The sequence below is a fragment of the Gopherus evgoodei genome, chromosome 15 (assembly GCF_007399415.2).
Source record: "Gopherus evgoodei ecotype Sinaloan lineage chromosome 15, rGopEvg1_v1.p, whole genome shotgun sequence".
Taxonomy (NCBI): domain Eukaryota; kingdom Metazoa; phylum Chordata; order Testudines; family Testudinidae; genus Gopherus; species Gopherus evgoodei.
In genome coordinates, this window is record NC_044336.1 from 15,741,660 (window position 1) to 15,758,667 (window position 17,008).

Sequence of the window (17,008 nt, forward strand, 5' to 3'; positions counted from 1 at the left end):
ACAGTGTCTCTCTCCCATCATCCTTCTGTCTTCCTTTCCCATTCTCTCTGCCTCTCCAACACATGGACTAAGAGCCCTTCTGAGCCCAGTTGATCCCTCACCATCAGCCCCTTTCTTACCTGGTTGAGTGTACGTGTGGGTCACTCTGGCCAGCACCTGGACCCTCTCTCCCTGTGGATCTGGACGTGACAGCTGAGAATCGTACGGGGGAGACAGCAGGCTCTCCACATCCGGGCTGCTATCCCCAAAGCCCCACCTGCAAAGAGAAACAGCTCCACCTCACAGACAGGGGTCTGGTTCAGAGACTGGGCAGTTGTGTGAATGTCATGAATACCCAGCAGCGTTAGAACAACAAATGCAAATGTACATTTTGGAAGGGACATTAAAGCTCATGTTTCAAGGCTAAAGCCAGTCTCTAACTAGAAAGGATCAGAAAGAAATCCAACACTGGGGGAGGAAACAGATGATCTCACATCTGCTCAGTGGGGTTGGGATTTTTGCACCTTTTTCTGAAGACAGGAGACTGGGCGAGACGGGCCTCACATCTGATCCAACTTGGCAATTCCTATGTCTCACTATCAAAGCATTTTTTCCAGCTCAGTCTAGTTTGTGGCGTGGGCTTTGCGGAAAGCGGAGCGCTCTCTAGGCAACGTTTTGGCATTCACTGGCATAGCTGGCCAAGGCCCTCCAATGCCACATCACCTGCGAACATTTCTCACTGGAGCCTCTGGTAACTTAAGCCCACTGGGGGTGGATCTCAAACCCAGGCAAGTTTTACAATTCTATTTTCACCCCTTGGATAATCTCCACATGTCCCACTTTGGTTCCTCCTTCCCGATGGGAGATACCAGTTCCAACCTGCCACCTCTTAGAACACCCCTTTACAGCCATCACCTAGCTGTGGGGGAGAAAGGACTCCTGTCAGAGATCACACATAAAGAGGCACTGGTACAAGATGTCACCAGACAATACAAGGAGTGCTGCCCATGAAGGCCGGTCTCTCTAGGAAGTTCCTTGGTGATCCGCTCTGGGATCAGACCACATTAAATAGATCTCATTAGTCTGTGGGAGGAAATCTCCTTTCTCAGACTCCATGGGACTCTCACCTCACAGTGACTTCCATGGCAGTGTCCACTTCTACCCTGAACACCAGAGTCTGGAGGGTGTCAACTGCCACCACCCCAGGAAGCCCCACTATCTCGGGGTTGGCTAGTGGATTCATAGCCTCGACGGTCAGCGCCACTTCCACCACCTCCGAACTCACAGGATTCTCAGCTCTCAGCTGTGCAGAAAGAACAGAAAGGCATCAACCATGCAGAGAAATTTGAACAGGCGACATTCCCTTCTTCTGACTCTCCATCTACTCCAGACCCCTGGCCTCCCGCCTTCTCCACCAGGACTGTCGATGCCCACCCCCACCCCACAGCACCATGACCACTCCTTCTCACCTTGGTTTGTCTCACAGCCCCTATCTGCAATGCATTCCCATGCAACTCGCCTCACCCATGTTACACGCTCCACTGATTCCCAGCACAATGCATCCTGCCACCCACGTTGGGAACAGAGGTTCAGGGAATGGTAGCACTATGGTGATGTTCTCATTGGGAGCACAGGGAGGGTGGGGACCTGAGCTAGGAACAGACTTTGGCCTGACAGTCAGGAAAATGCAAGACATGGAGATGTCCAATGGCGGCTAATCACTGCCCAGACAGCAGCCTCTGGCAACTCAGCTGCAGCAGAGTGGAGCATACAATGACTCCCATCAGGAGTTACATCTCCGTGGGGGAAAAGCAACTGGGGCAATTGGGTACAATATAGAATCCTGAGTCAAGCTGCTACTATTTGATGGTGGCTGTTCCATGCTTCTGCCTGATGTGTATGGAGTCCTGCCAGGCCTTCAACTGAACTGGCAGGTTTCTCCACCCTGGTGTTTTGATTTTAATAATAAAATAATAATAATAATAATTTGCATATTTGTCTGCCTACCCATCGTTCCTCCCAAGAGTACCCATCTGGGAGCGGGGAGTAATATGGTGCTCCTGACTGAAGGGTCTTTTAGCACTTTATAAATATTTAACCCCTTCTGAACTGGCCTGTGAGGGGGATATAAATTACCACCTCCCTTTTACAGGTGGAGAACCTAAAGCACAGAGTGTAGGTGACTTACTGAAGGTCACACAGCGAAGCAGTGGCAGAGCTAGGAAAGGCACCTGGAGCCCTGATTCCCTAGTCCTTTGCTCTGACTCCTAGACACTCTTCCCTTCCTTTATGATCTGTGCCACAGGTTAAGGAACCCATAGTTGGTTCTCATGCTTGCTCACCTTCAGCTGGTAGGTGGCAGGCCTCTTGAACTTGACGCTGTAGGTCTGTCCGTTGTAGGCAAACATGTCCATGTTGTCAATGACCCAGCTGTAGGAGACAGAGGAGCCCTGAGTGAGCTCCGCAGAGAACACCTGCCAAGCAAAAAACCAGCTGTTTACATCAGACCTATGGGCTGGGCTCAAATTGCTTCCTCCCAGTTGTGTTGAGTAGGGCTAAGGGGTAGAAAGTTCCAGTAGGCTTAAAGCAAAGTGATGGAAGAGTTCACCCACAGGGAACATCGGCATTCACTTGCTGCCCAGCAGCCATGCAATGGATGTAACACAACACAGCCGGCTCACTGCCAGTGGCGCAGGGAGGTGAGAGACACAATGCCCCATGCTAGCCTGGCTTTTGAGGCCTCAGTGCATCCTGAGGGAGGGTAGGACAGGCTCCGGGGCTACCCTTGGAAGTTTCTGCTGGATGAGGGCACGTTCATCTTGCAGTTGTGTGACCACAGGTTTGGTGTTATAGTAAAACCATCAGGCAGCCCAAATGCCAGCATCCAATAGGGTGATGGAGTGGCATGGGGGCCCGAGATGTTGGAGGGACGCCCTTGATGATAACCTAGGCTTGATAACTGCAGCAAGATGACCTACCTGAGACACGTCCACTAGCATCCTGCGAGGGCCAGGCGGCACCACCCGGAGCCCCTCGATGGCATTATATGACTGGATATTCACCGACAGCTTCTGGGTGCTGATCTGATTGGACACCAGCACATTCAGCGTCTCCATTTTTGGCTCCTCCATGCGAAGCAGGGTGGAGGAGAACCAGGTATCTGCAGTGTCTCTGCGGCAGGCGGGGACAAGTGCTATAATGCTGCCTGGGCAGGTGGCCTCAAATAACACCCCAGCCTTACCCACAGGTGCCATCCAGTGAGCCACGGCATGACAGCCAGAGAGAATCTTGATGACAATCAGAGTCTCTTTCTTGGTGGCCACATTGAGCTTCCCACTGACCAGTGTTGGGTGGATAATCTGCAGCCCACCAACCTTGGTCTGCACCTCCACCGTGCAGTTCATCTGCCTGCTACTGACTGCATTCCTCACCGTTGCCGTGTAGGTGTACGCCCCGTGTTCTGAATGCCTGGCCAGCGGCGGCATGGCAGCAAAGCTCTGGGTCTTGCCCACAAAGGTCACTCGGAGGTCACAGACGACATGGTCCACCCAGGTGGGGTTGGTAAAGCTGCTGATGCTTCCCTCCCACCAGCCAGCCTTCACAAGGCTGATATAGCTCTGTCGCCAGGGGGAATGGGAATGCTGCAGGCATCGGAGGAGGGAGCTCACCCCTGCGTTATGCTGTATTCCGATAATGTCATCTGGATACACACTGATCTCCTCTCTAGGCAGGAGAACCTGAAACACATAGAAAGAGTCGTCTCCCATTGCAACCACAATGCTGTAACCAGACCCTGGTCCACGCCTAGTCTCCATGAAACATCCTGCCTCCCCACACTGTACCAGTGGAGAAGAGAGCACAAAGAAAGAAGGAGGAATCAGGGGATGGCAGAAAAGGAGAAGCCAGGGGAAGGGGATGGAGAGTGACACTGGTGCCCCAAACATACTGGTGCCCGACGCAGCTGCCTATGGCTAAGGACGGCCCTGGTCACAGAGCTGCCCAACATTCCTGGGATACGCCTTCATTTTCCTGGGTCCGTCCCAGAGTTCATTTCCGGCATTGCAATGCACAAGTGTGAGCATTGTCTCTTCAGGCCACCACGTGGTGTTGACACAGAATGACGGTGCTTCTCAGCATGATGATGTGGACCAAATTACACATTGCCACAAAGCCCTGACACAAAGACTCATAATGGTGTCACAAGGGGATTTACACACACCTGGCAGGAGATGACCGGGCAGTACAAGATGGAGAGAGAAGATGCAGCAGAATAACGTCCTGAGAACACTTACCTGGACATGCCTGTTTGCCGTGCTGGGAGCGAGTAGCAGAGGGAAGTCAGCCACTGGCGAGTAGAAGGGTGGGGTCCCACTGTAACGTGGGGGGTTTCGGATGGGCAGGATGCTGGAAGTCACATTCTCAAAGGCATAAGAGCTGCAAGGACTTGAGATGTTCAAGCAGCCTTCACTCAGTGGGCACCACTGCTGCCCGCTGGGGCACCAACCCGTGGTGTTGCAGAGTGGCCGGGGGTGACAGCAGGCAAATGGCGTGTGAAGAAACTCGCAGCCTGGGAAGAAGCACACATGCTGCAAGATACGCTGGACTTGGAGAGCTCGAAGAGGAAGCAAACTGGGTTATGCTTTGTAACTGGCATGTGTTCCCCTAGACACGTGCAACAAATCATTTATAATGTTGTGACATTTCCAAGCCATGCAACTAAATTAGCAAGCCCAAGCAAGCAAGGAGAGAAAGGGACCAGGCCATGTTCTGCAACCAGAGCTGGATCCACATCTGGATTTCGAACACCCCAAAGTTTGATCTGGACGAGCCAGACAGAGCAAGAGTTTCCTAAACTGGAAGGCAGCATGGTCTGGTGGACAGGGCACTTGACTGGGAGTTAGTTCTATTCCTGGCTGTGCCACTGACTGACTATATGGCCTCTGGCAAATCACCATCTGTTTCTGCCTTGTTTTCTCTCATCGGTATCAAAGGGATAACAACCCCAGCCCACTGCCGCACAGCACTTTGCTGTCTGTGGATTCAGGAAAGTATTACATATATGTTTATTTTTACTATAAACCAGAAACAGCCAGTTCAGACTGAGCTCCACCCAAGCCCAAAGTGACAAGCCCCCAGCCAACGGGACACCAGGTAAAAGCACAACATCCTACTCAGGACACCCTCACTGAGGGAGCATAACCTAATGGCAGGACACTGTTAATCATTTCCCAGCAACTTCTGGGACATCATTAACCCTCTTTTGGGTATCAGATACAACCGTGTCAGCAATCAGAGCGCTGGGAACCCTGGTTTTGTCTCATTTCAAAAGCATTCGAACCTTGTGGGTTCCAAAGGATGGCAACAACTTGAATGGTAGGCCAGGTTAACACTAGAAATGTTTGCAGGTGTAGCAACATTGATTAGGGAGTGGTTTGTGAATCCTGTTTCTCTACTGACAAAAGCCCTAGTGTAGATGCAGTTATATCAGCACAAAAGTGCTTTGGCTGGTGGAACTTATTTTGCTCACCAAACTGGTATCAGCTGCCCGAGTGGGGGACAAGTGGGATAATTTGCCCCAGACTCCGGGCCTTGCAGGGGCCCCCATGATAATTTTTCGGGGCCCCTGGAGCAGGGTCCTTCACTTGCTCCAGGGGCCCCAGAAAACTCTCGTAGGGCCCGGGCCCCCGGAGCTTCTTCCGCTCTGGGTCTTCGGCGGCGGGGGGTCCTTCCACTCTGGGGTGGAAGGACCCCTCACCGCCGAATTACCGCCGAGGTGGGGAGCCCCCGCTGCCGAAGACCCCGGGCCCCCTGAATCCTCTGGGCGGCCCTGCAGCTATTCCATCAAAAGCACATTTTTGCCAATACAAGCTGTGTCTCCATTTGGAGGGTTGCTGGCAGAGCCCACTAACAAACTTTTTCTAACATAGATCTGGCCATACTGAGCTCACAATGCACTTAGGAGATACTGTGGGGCGGACATGGGCAGAGAAAGAGAGGGGAAAATGGGTGTGAAAAGGACGAGGTTGAAACACAACTATAGAAAATGGAAAAGGAGTAGAAAGGGGAACAGACCAATGAATCGATAAATATGGCCTGCACAGCGATTACAGGGTACTAGAGCAGGAAATGATCTTCCTGCCACAAGAACATTTTCAAGATATGGGTCCAAACTGAAAGTTTCGAAAACTTCCAAGAACTGAAAATCCATTACAAAAAATTGAAATATTTTATTCTGAAAATTTCAAAATCCTTCATTTTGAGTTTGACCTTTTTCCTCTTTAAACTGTACCCGCTCAAAACCCCAAAACTTTTGTTTTGAAAAATTTGAAATGGGGAGTTTCGACAATTTCAAAACTTTTTTCCTCCCAATAATTTTTTGAGTTAGGAGATTTGTCAAACCTGATCCAGTTTTAGTTTTGATGAATCTGCATTTTTCAGTGAAAAAACAGTTCACCGAAAAATTCCTGACCATCTCTACAAGTCACCTAGTTGTGAGAGACTCGCTTATCAGGGTTCTTCTGTCCCTTCCATGCAACCCAGAGGGGCAAAGTCCACGGATGAAGTCTGGAAGGAAATGTGAGGATGAGCCACCAGTCTATCTTCGCATCCCACCAAGAATCAAACAGAGCCAGAGGCTTTAAGCATAGAGACTATCAAGCAGCTATAACCCCTCCCTGTCCTTTTGTAATGTCCACCAACCCAACAGCACAACCCCATTGGTCTAGGCAGACGGGCTGTAAGTATCAGAGAATAAGACACAGAGGCATGGATGCTGAACTCTTACCGGGAGGAACCAAGTGCTGGTTGGGGTTGCAATGTGGGCGGAGGATCTGGAACTGGACCAGAACAGGCTTCTTTGTTCCTTGTACCCCGAAGTCTACAGAGACTAGAATACCAGCGTGGCTGAACCAGAGGCCTGGAAAGAGCATCAACTACAAGACACGAGACCAGGAAATAAACATGTGAAGGAGGGAAGTCCAAAAAGGCCCCCTGGAAGGAACTGGCAGGGGAGCTTGGGGGTGAGGTGGTAATGGAGGGACCTGTGCTGTTGTGATGTTCTTGTGTAGTTCAAATAAGCTTCCTGAAGATCAGTGCTTCACCCGAAATGTGGCCACAGTTATCTGGTTTGGGAATACAGAGCCAGGCTCTCCCTGACGTTTCCCATATCCCGGGGGCCATAAATATTGAGAGCACAGCCTCATCTGACAGGGCAGTGCTCCTGGGTTGATTTGTGTTCTCTTCCCATGGGTTTGCCCTTTCCCAAAGGCTACTCAGCAAGGTATATAGACTAGAGACGGAAGGGAAAGGAGGTCTCAGGCAGACCCATCTGGCATTCACACACATCAGCAGTCTGGCTCTGTTTGCACGCTACCTCAATGGTGTCAGGCCCCAGGAGAGGAGGCAGCAGCTCGGTGCTGACATTCCTCACATCATAGACTCCGCTGAACACTGGCATGCCCGTCAGGAACACATCCGGGCTGGGCAGAGTGACTGCAAAGACAAAGCACGTGGCTGGTCACCCCCCAGCTTAAAGCTCAGTCAGGCCCTGCTGCAGGCTTGCATCATGGACGAAGTGGCAGGCTTCTAGGAGAGCCACCTGGCTGCCCCGGGCCCTCGACTTAGCGAATCTGTAAGCATGTGCCTTAGCTGAGCTGGGGCCTAGATCTGCCAGGGTGGGGACCGGAAGAAAAGGGCATGCAGGGGCAGCAATAGGGTCCATGTTAATAGGCTGAACGAACACAGAAATACCATGTGTATGGCCCCGGCATACACCCGCCATCAGAGTACATGGGAGTCTGCCAGGGTCCGGCGTAGAGTACTACAGAGCGTCAATTTTCAGGCACTAACTGCGGAGAGGAAGAGTGGCCTTGTGGTTACGGGACTGACTTGGCCCTCTGGGGCTCAGGGTTGTGTACCCAACTCCTCCACAGACTCCATGGGTGACCCTTGGGCAAGTCACTTAATCCCTCTCTGCCTCAGTTCCCCCAGTGTAGAACAGGGATAACAACACTTCTTTCCTCCCACCCTTTGTCTGTCCTGTAAACTCTCTGGGGCAGGGGCTGTCTCCTGCTATGTGTCTGTAGAGAACCTAGCATGTTGAGACCCCTAGGCATGACTGTAACAAATACATATTAATGACAGGGCCCTCCTCACTGGGAGTTGGGAGGCACTCAGCTTCTCCTAGCATGGGACCATGGTTTGGCCAGAGGACTGAGGTCCCCTAGGATGAAAGAGCAGTATAAAGCAATGGGTTATTATACCAGCAGCTCCCCTTAGCACTCAGCTCCTCCAGGGGCTGCAAGGAAATGCCTCTTTATTCCTGTTGCCAATGGTCAGCAGTGTAACCTCCCAGTCCAGCCCATAAATACATTCCCACCCCAGGTGCCAGCAGGACGTATGGTACCTCCAGCTCTCCTCTCACAGAGGAACGAGGACTTTGCAGAGCACGGTCTACTGCTCCAAACCCCTTCTGGGTCGAGGAGGTGCATCTGGACACAGCTCTCCTTGCCCTTGGGCCGACCGAAGGGGGTCCAGTTCTGGAACGAGTCCACAAGGCTCCCATCGACCCAGTGCAAGGAACCCAAGGAGCTGAGCCCAATCCAGACCATACCAGCACTGCCAGGGAGAAAGACAGAAAGAACCTCTGCTTAAAGAGAAACAGCATTGGCAATGCAACACAGAAGGCAGGGAGTGGCTGGGGAAGGGAGCAGAGCTTGGGGCAGGTGGTGGTGTGGTTAGTGCCTTTGACCCCAGTCAGCAGAGGAAAAGCACCCCCCAAATCAATGCCGAGGAAAAGGTCTGACATGTCAGAATGGGTGGCCATGCTTTGGTCTTCATCGGGTATACCCCCAAAACACAGACCCCCATTTCCTGGAGGCTCCTCTGCACTAGAAATGGCCATATTGCAGCCTGCCCTGGTGTGAATGAACTAGTGCTGGCAGTAATGGCCCGAGCCATCTTGTTTTGGGTGCTCCACATTCACTCACAGGGCTCCCACGTCATTACACCTCACCCACAATTCCCGGCACAGCTGCCTAGAGGATCCCTGAAGCGTGTGCATAAGGTTTGATTCCCAGGGGTGCTAAGCACCTGCAGCTCCCTCCCAGGGATTTTAAACCGAGTTGTGGGCACTCAGAACTTCTGAAAATCCAGCCCACCCTGTCTAGGGCTCAGAATGGCTATTGTACTTGTTCTGTTGCCTGCTTTGAGTGGATCCTCACGTGCTTTTTAGGGGTGTGTGCTACAACCAGCTATGTCCTCCCTCAACCACACTTGGACTGCCTGGTGAAAGGCTATTACTGCGGCACACATTGCCTGACTGCCTCGAGGCCTGGTTCACTGTAACGTACCCCCCACTGCCTTTGGGCAACGGGGCTAGGGGGGACAAGGAGCTTGCCTGTATTATTGCCATGGTGCCTGAACAAGCAATAACCTTTGTAGTGTGACATCGCCATTGTCATCAGAGCAAAGACAATAAGGCTGGAGCATGATACGCACCCAGAGAAAGTCTCCTGCAGGAAGCTCTGCACCTCCTGAGTTCTTACAACTGCCAGATCTCCACCGGGGATCTCCCGGCACAGCCTTCTCGCATTCTGCCAGGTCTCCTTGGCATGGCTGAGCCAGTAGCAGTTCAGATTCTGAAAATGGATCCGTCCACCTTGAGGGCAAGAGGATTCATCTGAAGATTAAGAACAACAGCTGAGAAGGGTCCCCGTGCTTCCAGAACTTCCACTGTGAACCCTTCTGGGCTCCGCCTGCCAAAGCACTCGCGGTGGAAGGCGAGTCACATTCCAGAAAGCCCAGCACTGCCAGCTCCTCCAGCTAACGCAGACCGAGGAGACGAGCCCTGGCACAGCCACATAGACTGAGGAAGATTACCAGCTGCTTTGGGAGTGCGTTCCTGCAGGTCCTTATTCCTCCCCAGAACACTAGGCTGGTGGAGCATGTCAGGAGGTGGTAACTAACCTATCACCTCTTGGGTTTCTTTCCCCAGCACTATGACCTAGCACCACGTTGCCGTCTCTGGTGTAACATACGGCAAGGAGAGACCTGCACCATGGCATGAGCCTCTTCCATGCCCAACAATGCCCCTCTGCACAGGCAGCATCCAGGCCTGGAGTAGCATAGTGAGAATACCCCCCATAGCAGGAGCTCCTTTCCCTTCAACACCCCATTTGCTCTAGTTGTCTCTGTGCTGAGGTAGAACGATCAAGAAGGGCCAGTGTTGCTAATGCCCTGGTTCCCCCTCTCTGGCAGCACTCCAGAAGCAGATGGAGGCCTGGGATAAAGCTCTTCAGGTGACAAACCTACTCGCCTCATGGAGGAAGCAAAGGAATTGCAAACGGCAGCTCCAGGGGGCCTGTTCGGTGTGAGACAGGAACAGAAACCCAAAGCCTCACCTTGAGGTGCTGCCATCCAGCTGGCCCTCAGGAGAAAACAGAAGGAACTGGGAGTAAAAGGACCCTGTTCTGTAAGAAGTGATCCTCCCTGGCACAGGAGATGGGAACTTTTGCAGCACATAAAATCCTGGGTTTAGGAGGAAGGAAAACTAAATGATACCGAGTGTTCCATCGAGTTAGCATCTTTCACCCTGAAGGACCCTAAAGCACTTTACAGATTTCAGATACAGGAATCACTTCAGCCACCACTGAAATGCAGCCACCTCTGGGGTGGAACACAGCTGCTGCTTAATAGTCCACTGGAGTAACTTAGGCAGGAAAGCTACAATATCCAATGGAAACCGCCTGGGGAAGGTCATTGCCTGAGCAGAAAACTAGGCCAAGACACGGGCTTTAAATGGCCATCTATGGTCAGCGTTCGGTTTCATTACAAAATAACCCCTCAAATGTGGGGCAGTGGTAGCCGGCGGTAACCCAAAGGAGAAAACCTGCATTTGGGGTTTGGAAGGAGTGAGCTGCTCTCTCTCTGCCTTTCCCTCCGATTTCTTGCCTGTCTCTGCAAGTCCCCCACTTCCTCTGCTTTATAACCTCTTCTGCTGTTAAGGACCCCAGAACTCCTCTCTCATTTGCTGATGTCCCGGCCCAGACTCCAGACTCTGCCTTTTTTCATGGCCAAAGCTTGAAGCCTTTGTTCTTTTGTCCAAAGAGAACGTGTTTAACCCGGAGAGAGCTGGGACAAGCAGGGACAAAATGGAATTTGGTATTTAAAGCGCTGCATCATAAGGGGTAGGAGATGATGAGTTTGTTATTACTCCAGTGTCGGGAACCTAAGCAATGGTTGGCAGGCCTAAGTGCTGGCCTTCTGAGCCCTCACATCCCTCTGATGAGAACACTTATAAGATAATAAGAAAAATCCATTCCAATCAATGAGACCGTCACAGTATCCAGCGTGGTTGCCCGGGAGCCAGTGAGCGCCCTGTCTGGCATTCCTGGGTTTCCTGGTAACAACCAAAATGCTCCTTCCACAGGAAGCCAGAAAAATCCATTGCCTTGGCAACCCTAAACAAAGTTTGATCTGTTCCAGGCCCCCATCAATTCCTCCAGCGAGGGAGAAACCTCTCCTGGCTCCCCCGTCCTGAGGAGCTGCATCCACAGGCTGCTGGCAGCTCTTCGGCTGGGCCTTTCTGATAGACCAAGATCTCTTGAAAAGTTCACTACAGTGCTGAACTGTGCGCTTGGCTTGGATTCTTCCCCCCCGACCCAGTGGTTTCAGTTCCATGTCTCCCACTCCTCCCTGACAAGAGGGGTATGGGATGGAGGGTGACTCAGAGGGTTCTGCCTGCACCTAGGCTATAAGACCAGGATCAAAAAATCGCCTCCACTGTCTGTCCTCCCAGGCCCAGCTCCCTTCTCACCTTCAGGCAAATACATAATCACACTCTTACCTGGAATACACACATTTCCTCCTCTCACACTCAGGTTCTGCTCTGCACCTTCCTTCATGTTGTCCCTTGCATGTGAAACACTCGCCCAGCTCAACCCAGGAAGCTGCATGGCCCCATCACCACAGTGCACAAACACCTCATCAACATTCCCAAATTCCTCCCCACAACATCCCTGTGAGAGCCCGAGGCACAGAGAGAGGAAGTGACAGGGCCAAGGTCACACAGGGAATTGGCAGCAGAGCCAGGAACTGGACGCTGGTCTCCTATAGCCCAGTCCACTGCTTTAACCACAAGACTATCCTTTCTCTGGGTCCATAGCCCTCTCTATCTCCTCATTCCAATCCCTCCCCAAAGCCTAGTCCCTCAGGAAACCCTTTGGGGCTGTCTCCTCAGCACTCAGCTCTCTGCACTCTCCCCTAACTGGACGGTTGCCCTGTGCTCGGTTTGGTTTGTGTTGCATCCTCAAAGCAGAAATGGGGGGTGAAATCCCAGCCCCACTGAAGTCAACGGCAAAAGTTCCATTGAGGCCAACAGAACCAGGATTTCACTCGGTGTCTTTTCGGTGCGTCTCCAGTACTGTATAAATAATGCACCTGCAGGGCACAGTGCATGGTCCCTCCTGCCCCATTCTCCAGGAGAGCAATCTTCAAAATCCGCCCGCTGCAGCCCCACACAAACAGTCTGGACATCAGGAGTTTCCACGCAGCTGGGGTGCAGGGGGAGGACAGAGGAGTCCAGGTCAGTCTTCATTCCAGGCCTTGCCACCACGAGGGATGGCCCAGTTGATAGATTGCTACGGCGGGCTCGCTCAGCCTAGTGCCGACACTATCTGTGTGTTCACATTTCCCAGTGCGATGCTGAGTCTTTTCATTCCCATTGCCCCACACCAGCTCTGGGAGCACAAAGACAGCTCCCCGGGGTAGGATGGAAGCACTGACTGTCCTAATGCCACAGGTTCAGTCTCTCGTGGCCTGGGAACATGGCACAGGCACCCAGCCCCCAGACAAGACATAGCAACCTGTGGTATCTGTTTCACACCAGACGCACTCAGCACAGCTCTCTTGCCCCATACCAGGTATAAGAACGAAGCATTATCTTCCAGGGCAGGCTTCCCTCACCTTATATTGGCTACAGAGACTGGGCAGCATCTCCCCTCACCCCATCCCTACACTCATGGGCACGGAGAGTCAGCTCACCTTGCTTCCCAGAGGAATGGTGCACCAGTTCCTGTTCTGGGCACACTTCACGCCTGGGACATCTCCCAGGACTCTCTGGGGTGAGGGAATCCAGTCAGTGCAGTATTACTACAGCAAGTAGGTCACGGTGGCAGTGGATACCCCAAACTCTACACTTATGAGGCCAGGGAGTGGCATGTTGGGGGGCAGGGAAAGGTTCGGAGGTTTGAGCTTCCATTGCTGAGATTGAGGAGCAGATGCAGCTTCCCACTGATGTTAATGGGAGCTGTGTCTGCTTACGCCAGGACTGAATTTGGCCCTAGTCTGCCTCCAGTGAAAGATGCCAGATGGGTCCTGGGCAGGACACAGCAGCTGCTGCTGCGGCGGCTGTACAATTAACTCTAGCCACCTGGGTTCCACACCACACACATGGCCAAGCCTGTCCTCTCTGTTTCCTTCCACTTCGGGAAGGACCTGCTGGGATAAAGTGACTAGATACTCCTTTTCCTCAAGCCTCACTAACCTTCTGCCCCTTGGGCCTGGCATCAGCATCCGCCATGGAGCTGGAGTCACGAGAAATCCAAAAGCAAACACACACGCTGGCTAAGTTCCCTATTAAGCCCCTCGCTGGGGCTCAGGACTGTGGCGGGTAGAGATGCCTCTCCTCCAGCACAGACCCGTCCCGGACTTGCCACCGCCATAGGAGAGGAGCCCCTTCCCAGGCCTGGCCCAGGCCCATCGGCGCTGCCAGGCAGAGGAGCCCCTCCCTCGGTACAGCTCAGCCCCACTGGAGAGAGGCGCCTCTCCCCCAGCCCAAGCTGCTGAGGTGAGAGAGGTCTGAGGCGAGGCAGGGTGGATAGTCCTCACTCCCTGCCACAGCCCTGGGACAGTCTGCACCCCCAACCCCCTCATCCCTGGCCCCACCCCAGAGCCCACATTCCCTGCACCCCAACCCTCTGTCCCAGCCCTGAGCCCCCTCGTGCAGCCCGAACCCCTCATCTCTGACCCCACCCCAGAGCCTGCACTCCTAGCCAGAGCCTTCATCCCCCCCAAACCTCAATCCTCTGCCCCAGCTCTAAGCCCCTCCCACACTCCGAACCCCTCAGCCCCACCCCCACCACATGAATTTCGTTATGTGCACCAATATGAAGGTGATGTGTCACACATCACCTCCATATTGGTGAACATAACAAAATTCATTCCGCACATGGACATAAACAATTAGAGGGAATGCTGGGAACTTGTCCTGCAAAGCACACACAGCCAGGGAGCCCAGGGCACCGGAGCATTCAGCATGTCCTGCCCCAGAGCCCCTGTCCCAGGGACACTACAGTGGGATGATCTAGTAGTAAATGTGAAGTACATTGGCCAGGTATATCAATTATCTATACAATGGGCTTGCACCAGTGGCTTGCTCCATAGTCCTGACCTATGCTGCTGGGCACGACCAAGAAGCTAGAGAATACCCATAGTTCAGTGCCAAAGGTGGCCAGAAGCCCATCACCAAGGCAAGAGCCCAATGTGGTATCTACAATTGACTGCAAGGAGCTGTTCTGCCAGTGGGAAGAGTCACCGCAAACCAGATGAACCAGAAAAAAGAAGGATCAGTGCTCAACCATTATGAAGAATACTCAGGCAAGAAAGAGGTGCTTAGAGCCTTCCGCGGCTTGGGCTGCATAGCCAGACATTTGCCAGCTACCACTGAGCTGTTGCGAACCAAGAGCTTAGAGCATTTCAAAAAGAGAATAGGTGGAAGATTAAGAAGCCACCTGCAATTGTACAAGCTGAAGATTCCAATCTCATAGGCTATCAGATCCCTTCCTTCAGGGCACGACCTGATCCCCAGGTGAGGTCAGGAAGAAATGTCCCCCTTTTCAAAGTACAGCACAATGAAGTGCATTGTGAAGGGTTCCTCTCTTTCTCTGAAGCACTCAGCATTGGCCACTCTTAAAGAGAGGATATTGGAGTCACTGGACTATCAGTCTGCTCCCCGAGGGCTGAGAGGGGACACCATACTGGCATCATCTTCATCCACAAAGACCCTATTGTCTCATCCTGGCTGCTCGTGCTGCCTCTTCACATAGACTGTCTCTTACAGGCTGCACAGACAAGATGGCCTCAGTCACTCTGGTTTTACAGAGAAGGAGAACGCAAGGGGCTGAGATCCAAGATGCTGCAGGGCAGAACTCAACTACAGGAGACCCATGGCAAAGTCAATCTAAGCTCTCACGTTCTCCTTTCCATTTGCTTTAACATGAACCAACACTTAAGCTTAAACATGCCAGGTGCCTCCGCCCAGAAGCTCCTTGAGAGCTGCCAAGCATACCAGAGTCACCACTGCGCTCTACTGCGGACCCAGCCGAGTAGTGATAGACCCTGCACAACAGAGATTCTGCACCAGCCATCCTCTGGCCTCCCCACCACTCACTGCTGGGAACCTTTGCCGTACTCACGCACCAGAGACAAGGTCCCACATACCAGCAGTCCCTCTGGCCAGCAGGAGGAGGAGCAGCCAGCCCAGCTGCAAGCCTTGGCTCAGCATCACCCCTGCCATGCAGCTCCGCAGGGTATCACGGTCTCCGAGAGAAGGATCCATGGAAATGACCTGTCTAGGGTTTCATACTAGGCCCATCACCGCAGCATGTGGGCTAAGGCGATGCTGAGCTGCATTCTCTTTCTCTGTGGGAGTTACCCCTTCACTGTCCCTCCAAGCCTCTTCTCACTCTGTTTCTGTGTCCTCGGTGCCGCAAGCTCTCTCCCCTCACTGACTTTGCTGTCTTCTGTGGTACATTGATAGCTTTTATAGGGCTTTACTTGGTAACTATTTTTTTAAACCCTTTCTTTGTGGCTGCCCCAAATCTCCCTGGATACGCGGCTGCAGCCCTCCCTTCTCCAATGGTCTGCGTGGAGGGAGCTTTCCTCATACAGACAGGCAGCTGGTTTTAACCCGATCCTCTTCCCTACGCCCCTCTCCCTGTACAGCAGAACCCACCAGGTCTCCTTCACTGCTTCCCTGTCTCACTGAGACCAGGGCACTCCCTCAACCATTCCTCTCCACTCCCTGGGATCGCAGCACCCCTCTCCAAGCTGTCACCCTCCTGCTGCCTCCTGCACCTGTTGCTCAGTGCACAGCACCTCTGGGCCTCCAGGATGCACCTGGCATTTCCCATCTCCTGAGACTGACCCTCTCCAGACAGCCCTAGCACGCCCCCTGCTGCCACCCCCCGTCCGGACTGCCCTGCCATGCCCCCTCCAGACTGCCCTGCCATGCCCCCTCCTTCCATGCTCCCTCCAGACTACCCTGCCATGCCCCCTCCTTCCACACTCCCTCCAGACTACCCTATCCCCTTCAGACTGCCCTGCCATGCCCCCTCCAGACTGCCCTGCCACACCCCATCCTGCCACACTCCCTCCAGACTACCCTATCCCCTCCAGACTACCCTGCCATGCCCCCTCCTTCCACACTCCCTCCAGACTACCCTATCCCCTTCAGACTGCCCTGCCATGCCCCCTCCAGACTGCCCCTGCCACACCCCCTCCTGCCAAACACCCTCCAGACTGCCTTACCCCCACCAGACTACCCTGCCACGCCCCCTCCAGACCACACCCGCTCCAGATCGCCCTGCCACGCCCCCTCCAGACTGCCCTGCCATGCCCCCTGCTGCCACACCACCTCCAGACTGTGCTGCCCTGGCCCTGCTTTTATGCCCTCCCTAGGCTGCTCTGCCAGGCCTTGTCCTGCTGCTCTCTCCTCCTTTTTCTAGTGGGTGATCCTGGGGCAGAAGGGAAAGGTGCAGGAAGGACAGGGTCACAACCTGCCATTCTTCCTCCAATACTCAGCACTGCCAAATGCCATGGAAGTTCCCCAACCAGTTCCCCATCTCAGGGGGGAAAAAACAAAACAAAAACCAACACTGATCCCAAATAAACGCCTTGCAATATCTCACCCAGAGTCTCTTGTCCACTTGGCATCTTCATCCTCCAAAGGATGGAGAGGTCAGTGCCCTGC

General features: G+C 53.2%; 1 protein-coding gene across 5 annotated transcripts in view; it reads right to left on the reverse strand.

Moving 5' to 3' along the window:
• Positions 1 to 15,749, reverse strand: part of LOC115635490 (polycystin-1-like) — a 53,597-nt gene extending 37,848 nt beyond the window's left edge. For 4 of the 5 annotated variants that reach the window (XM_030534338.1, XM_030534341.1, XM_030534339.1 and 1 more), the window contains exons 1-10: positions 15,457 to 15,749; positions 9,478 to 9,658; positions 8,384 to 8,595; positions 7,352 to 7,470; positions 6,764 to 6,911; positions 4,272 to 4,546; positions 2,958 to 3,716; positions 2,322 to 2,453; positions 1,107 to 1,282; positions 120 to 256 (exon numbers count right to left, since the gene is read on the reverse strand). In XM_030534338.1, the coding sequence (XP_030390198.1) occupies positions 120 to 256; positions 1,107 to 1,282; positions 2,322 to 2,453; positions 2,958 to 3,716; positions 4,272 to 4,546; positions 6,764 to 6,911; positions 7,352 to 7,470; positions 8,384 to 8,595; positions 9,478 to 9,658; positions 15,457 to 15,595 (2,278 nt within the window). In that variant the 5' untranslated portion in view covers positions 15,596 to 15,749. The remainder of the gene's footprint in view (positions 1 to 119; positions 257 to 1,106; positions 1,283 to 2,321; positions 2,454 to 2,957; positions 3,717 to 4,271; positions 4,547 to 6,763; positions 6,912 to 7,351; positions 7,471 to 8,383; positions 8,596 to 9,477; positions 9,659 to 15,456) is intronic. The other variant, XM_030534337.1, reaches the window with a different exon arrangement.
• Between the last annotated feature and the right edge of the window lie 1,259 nt (positions 15,750 to 17,008).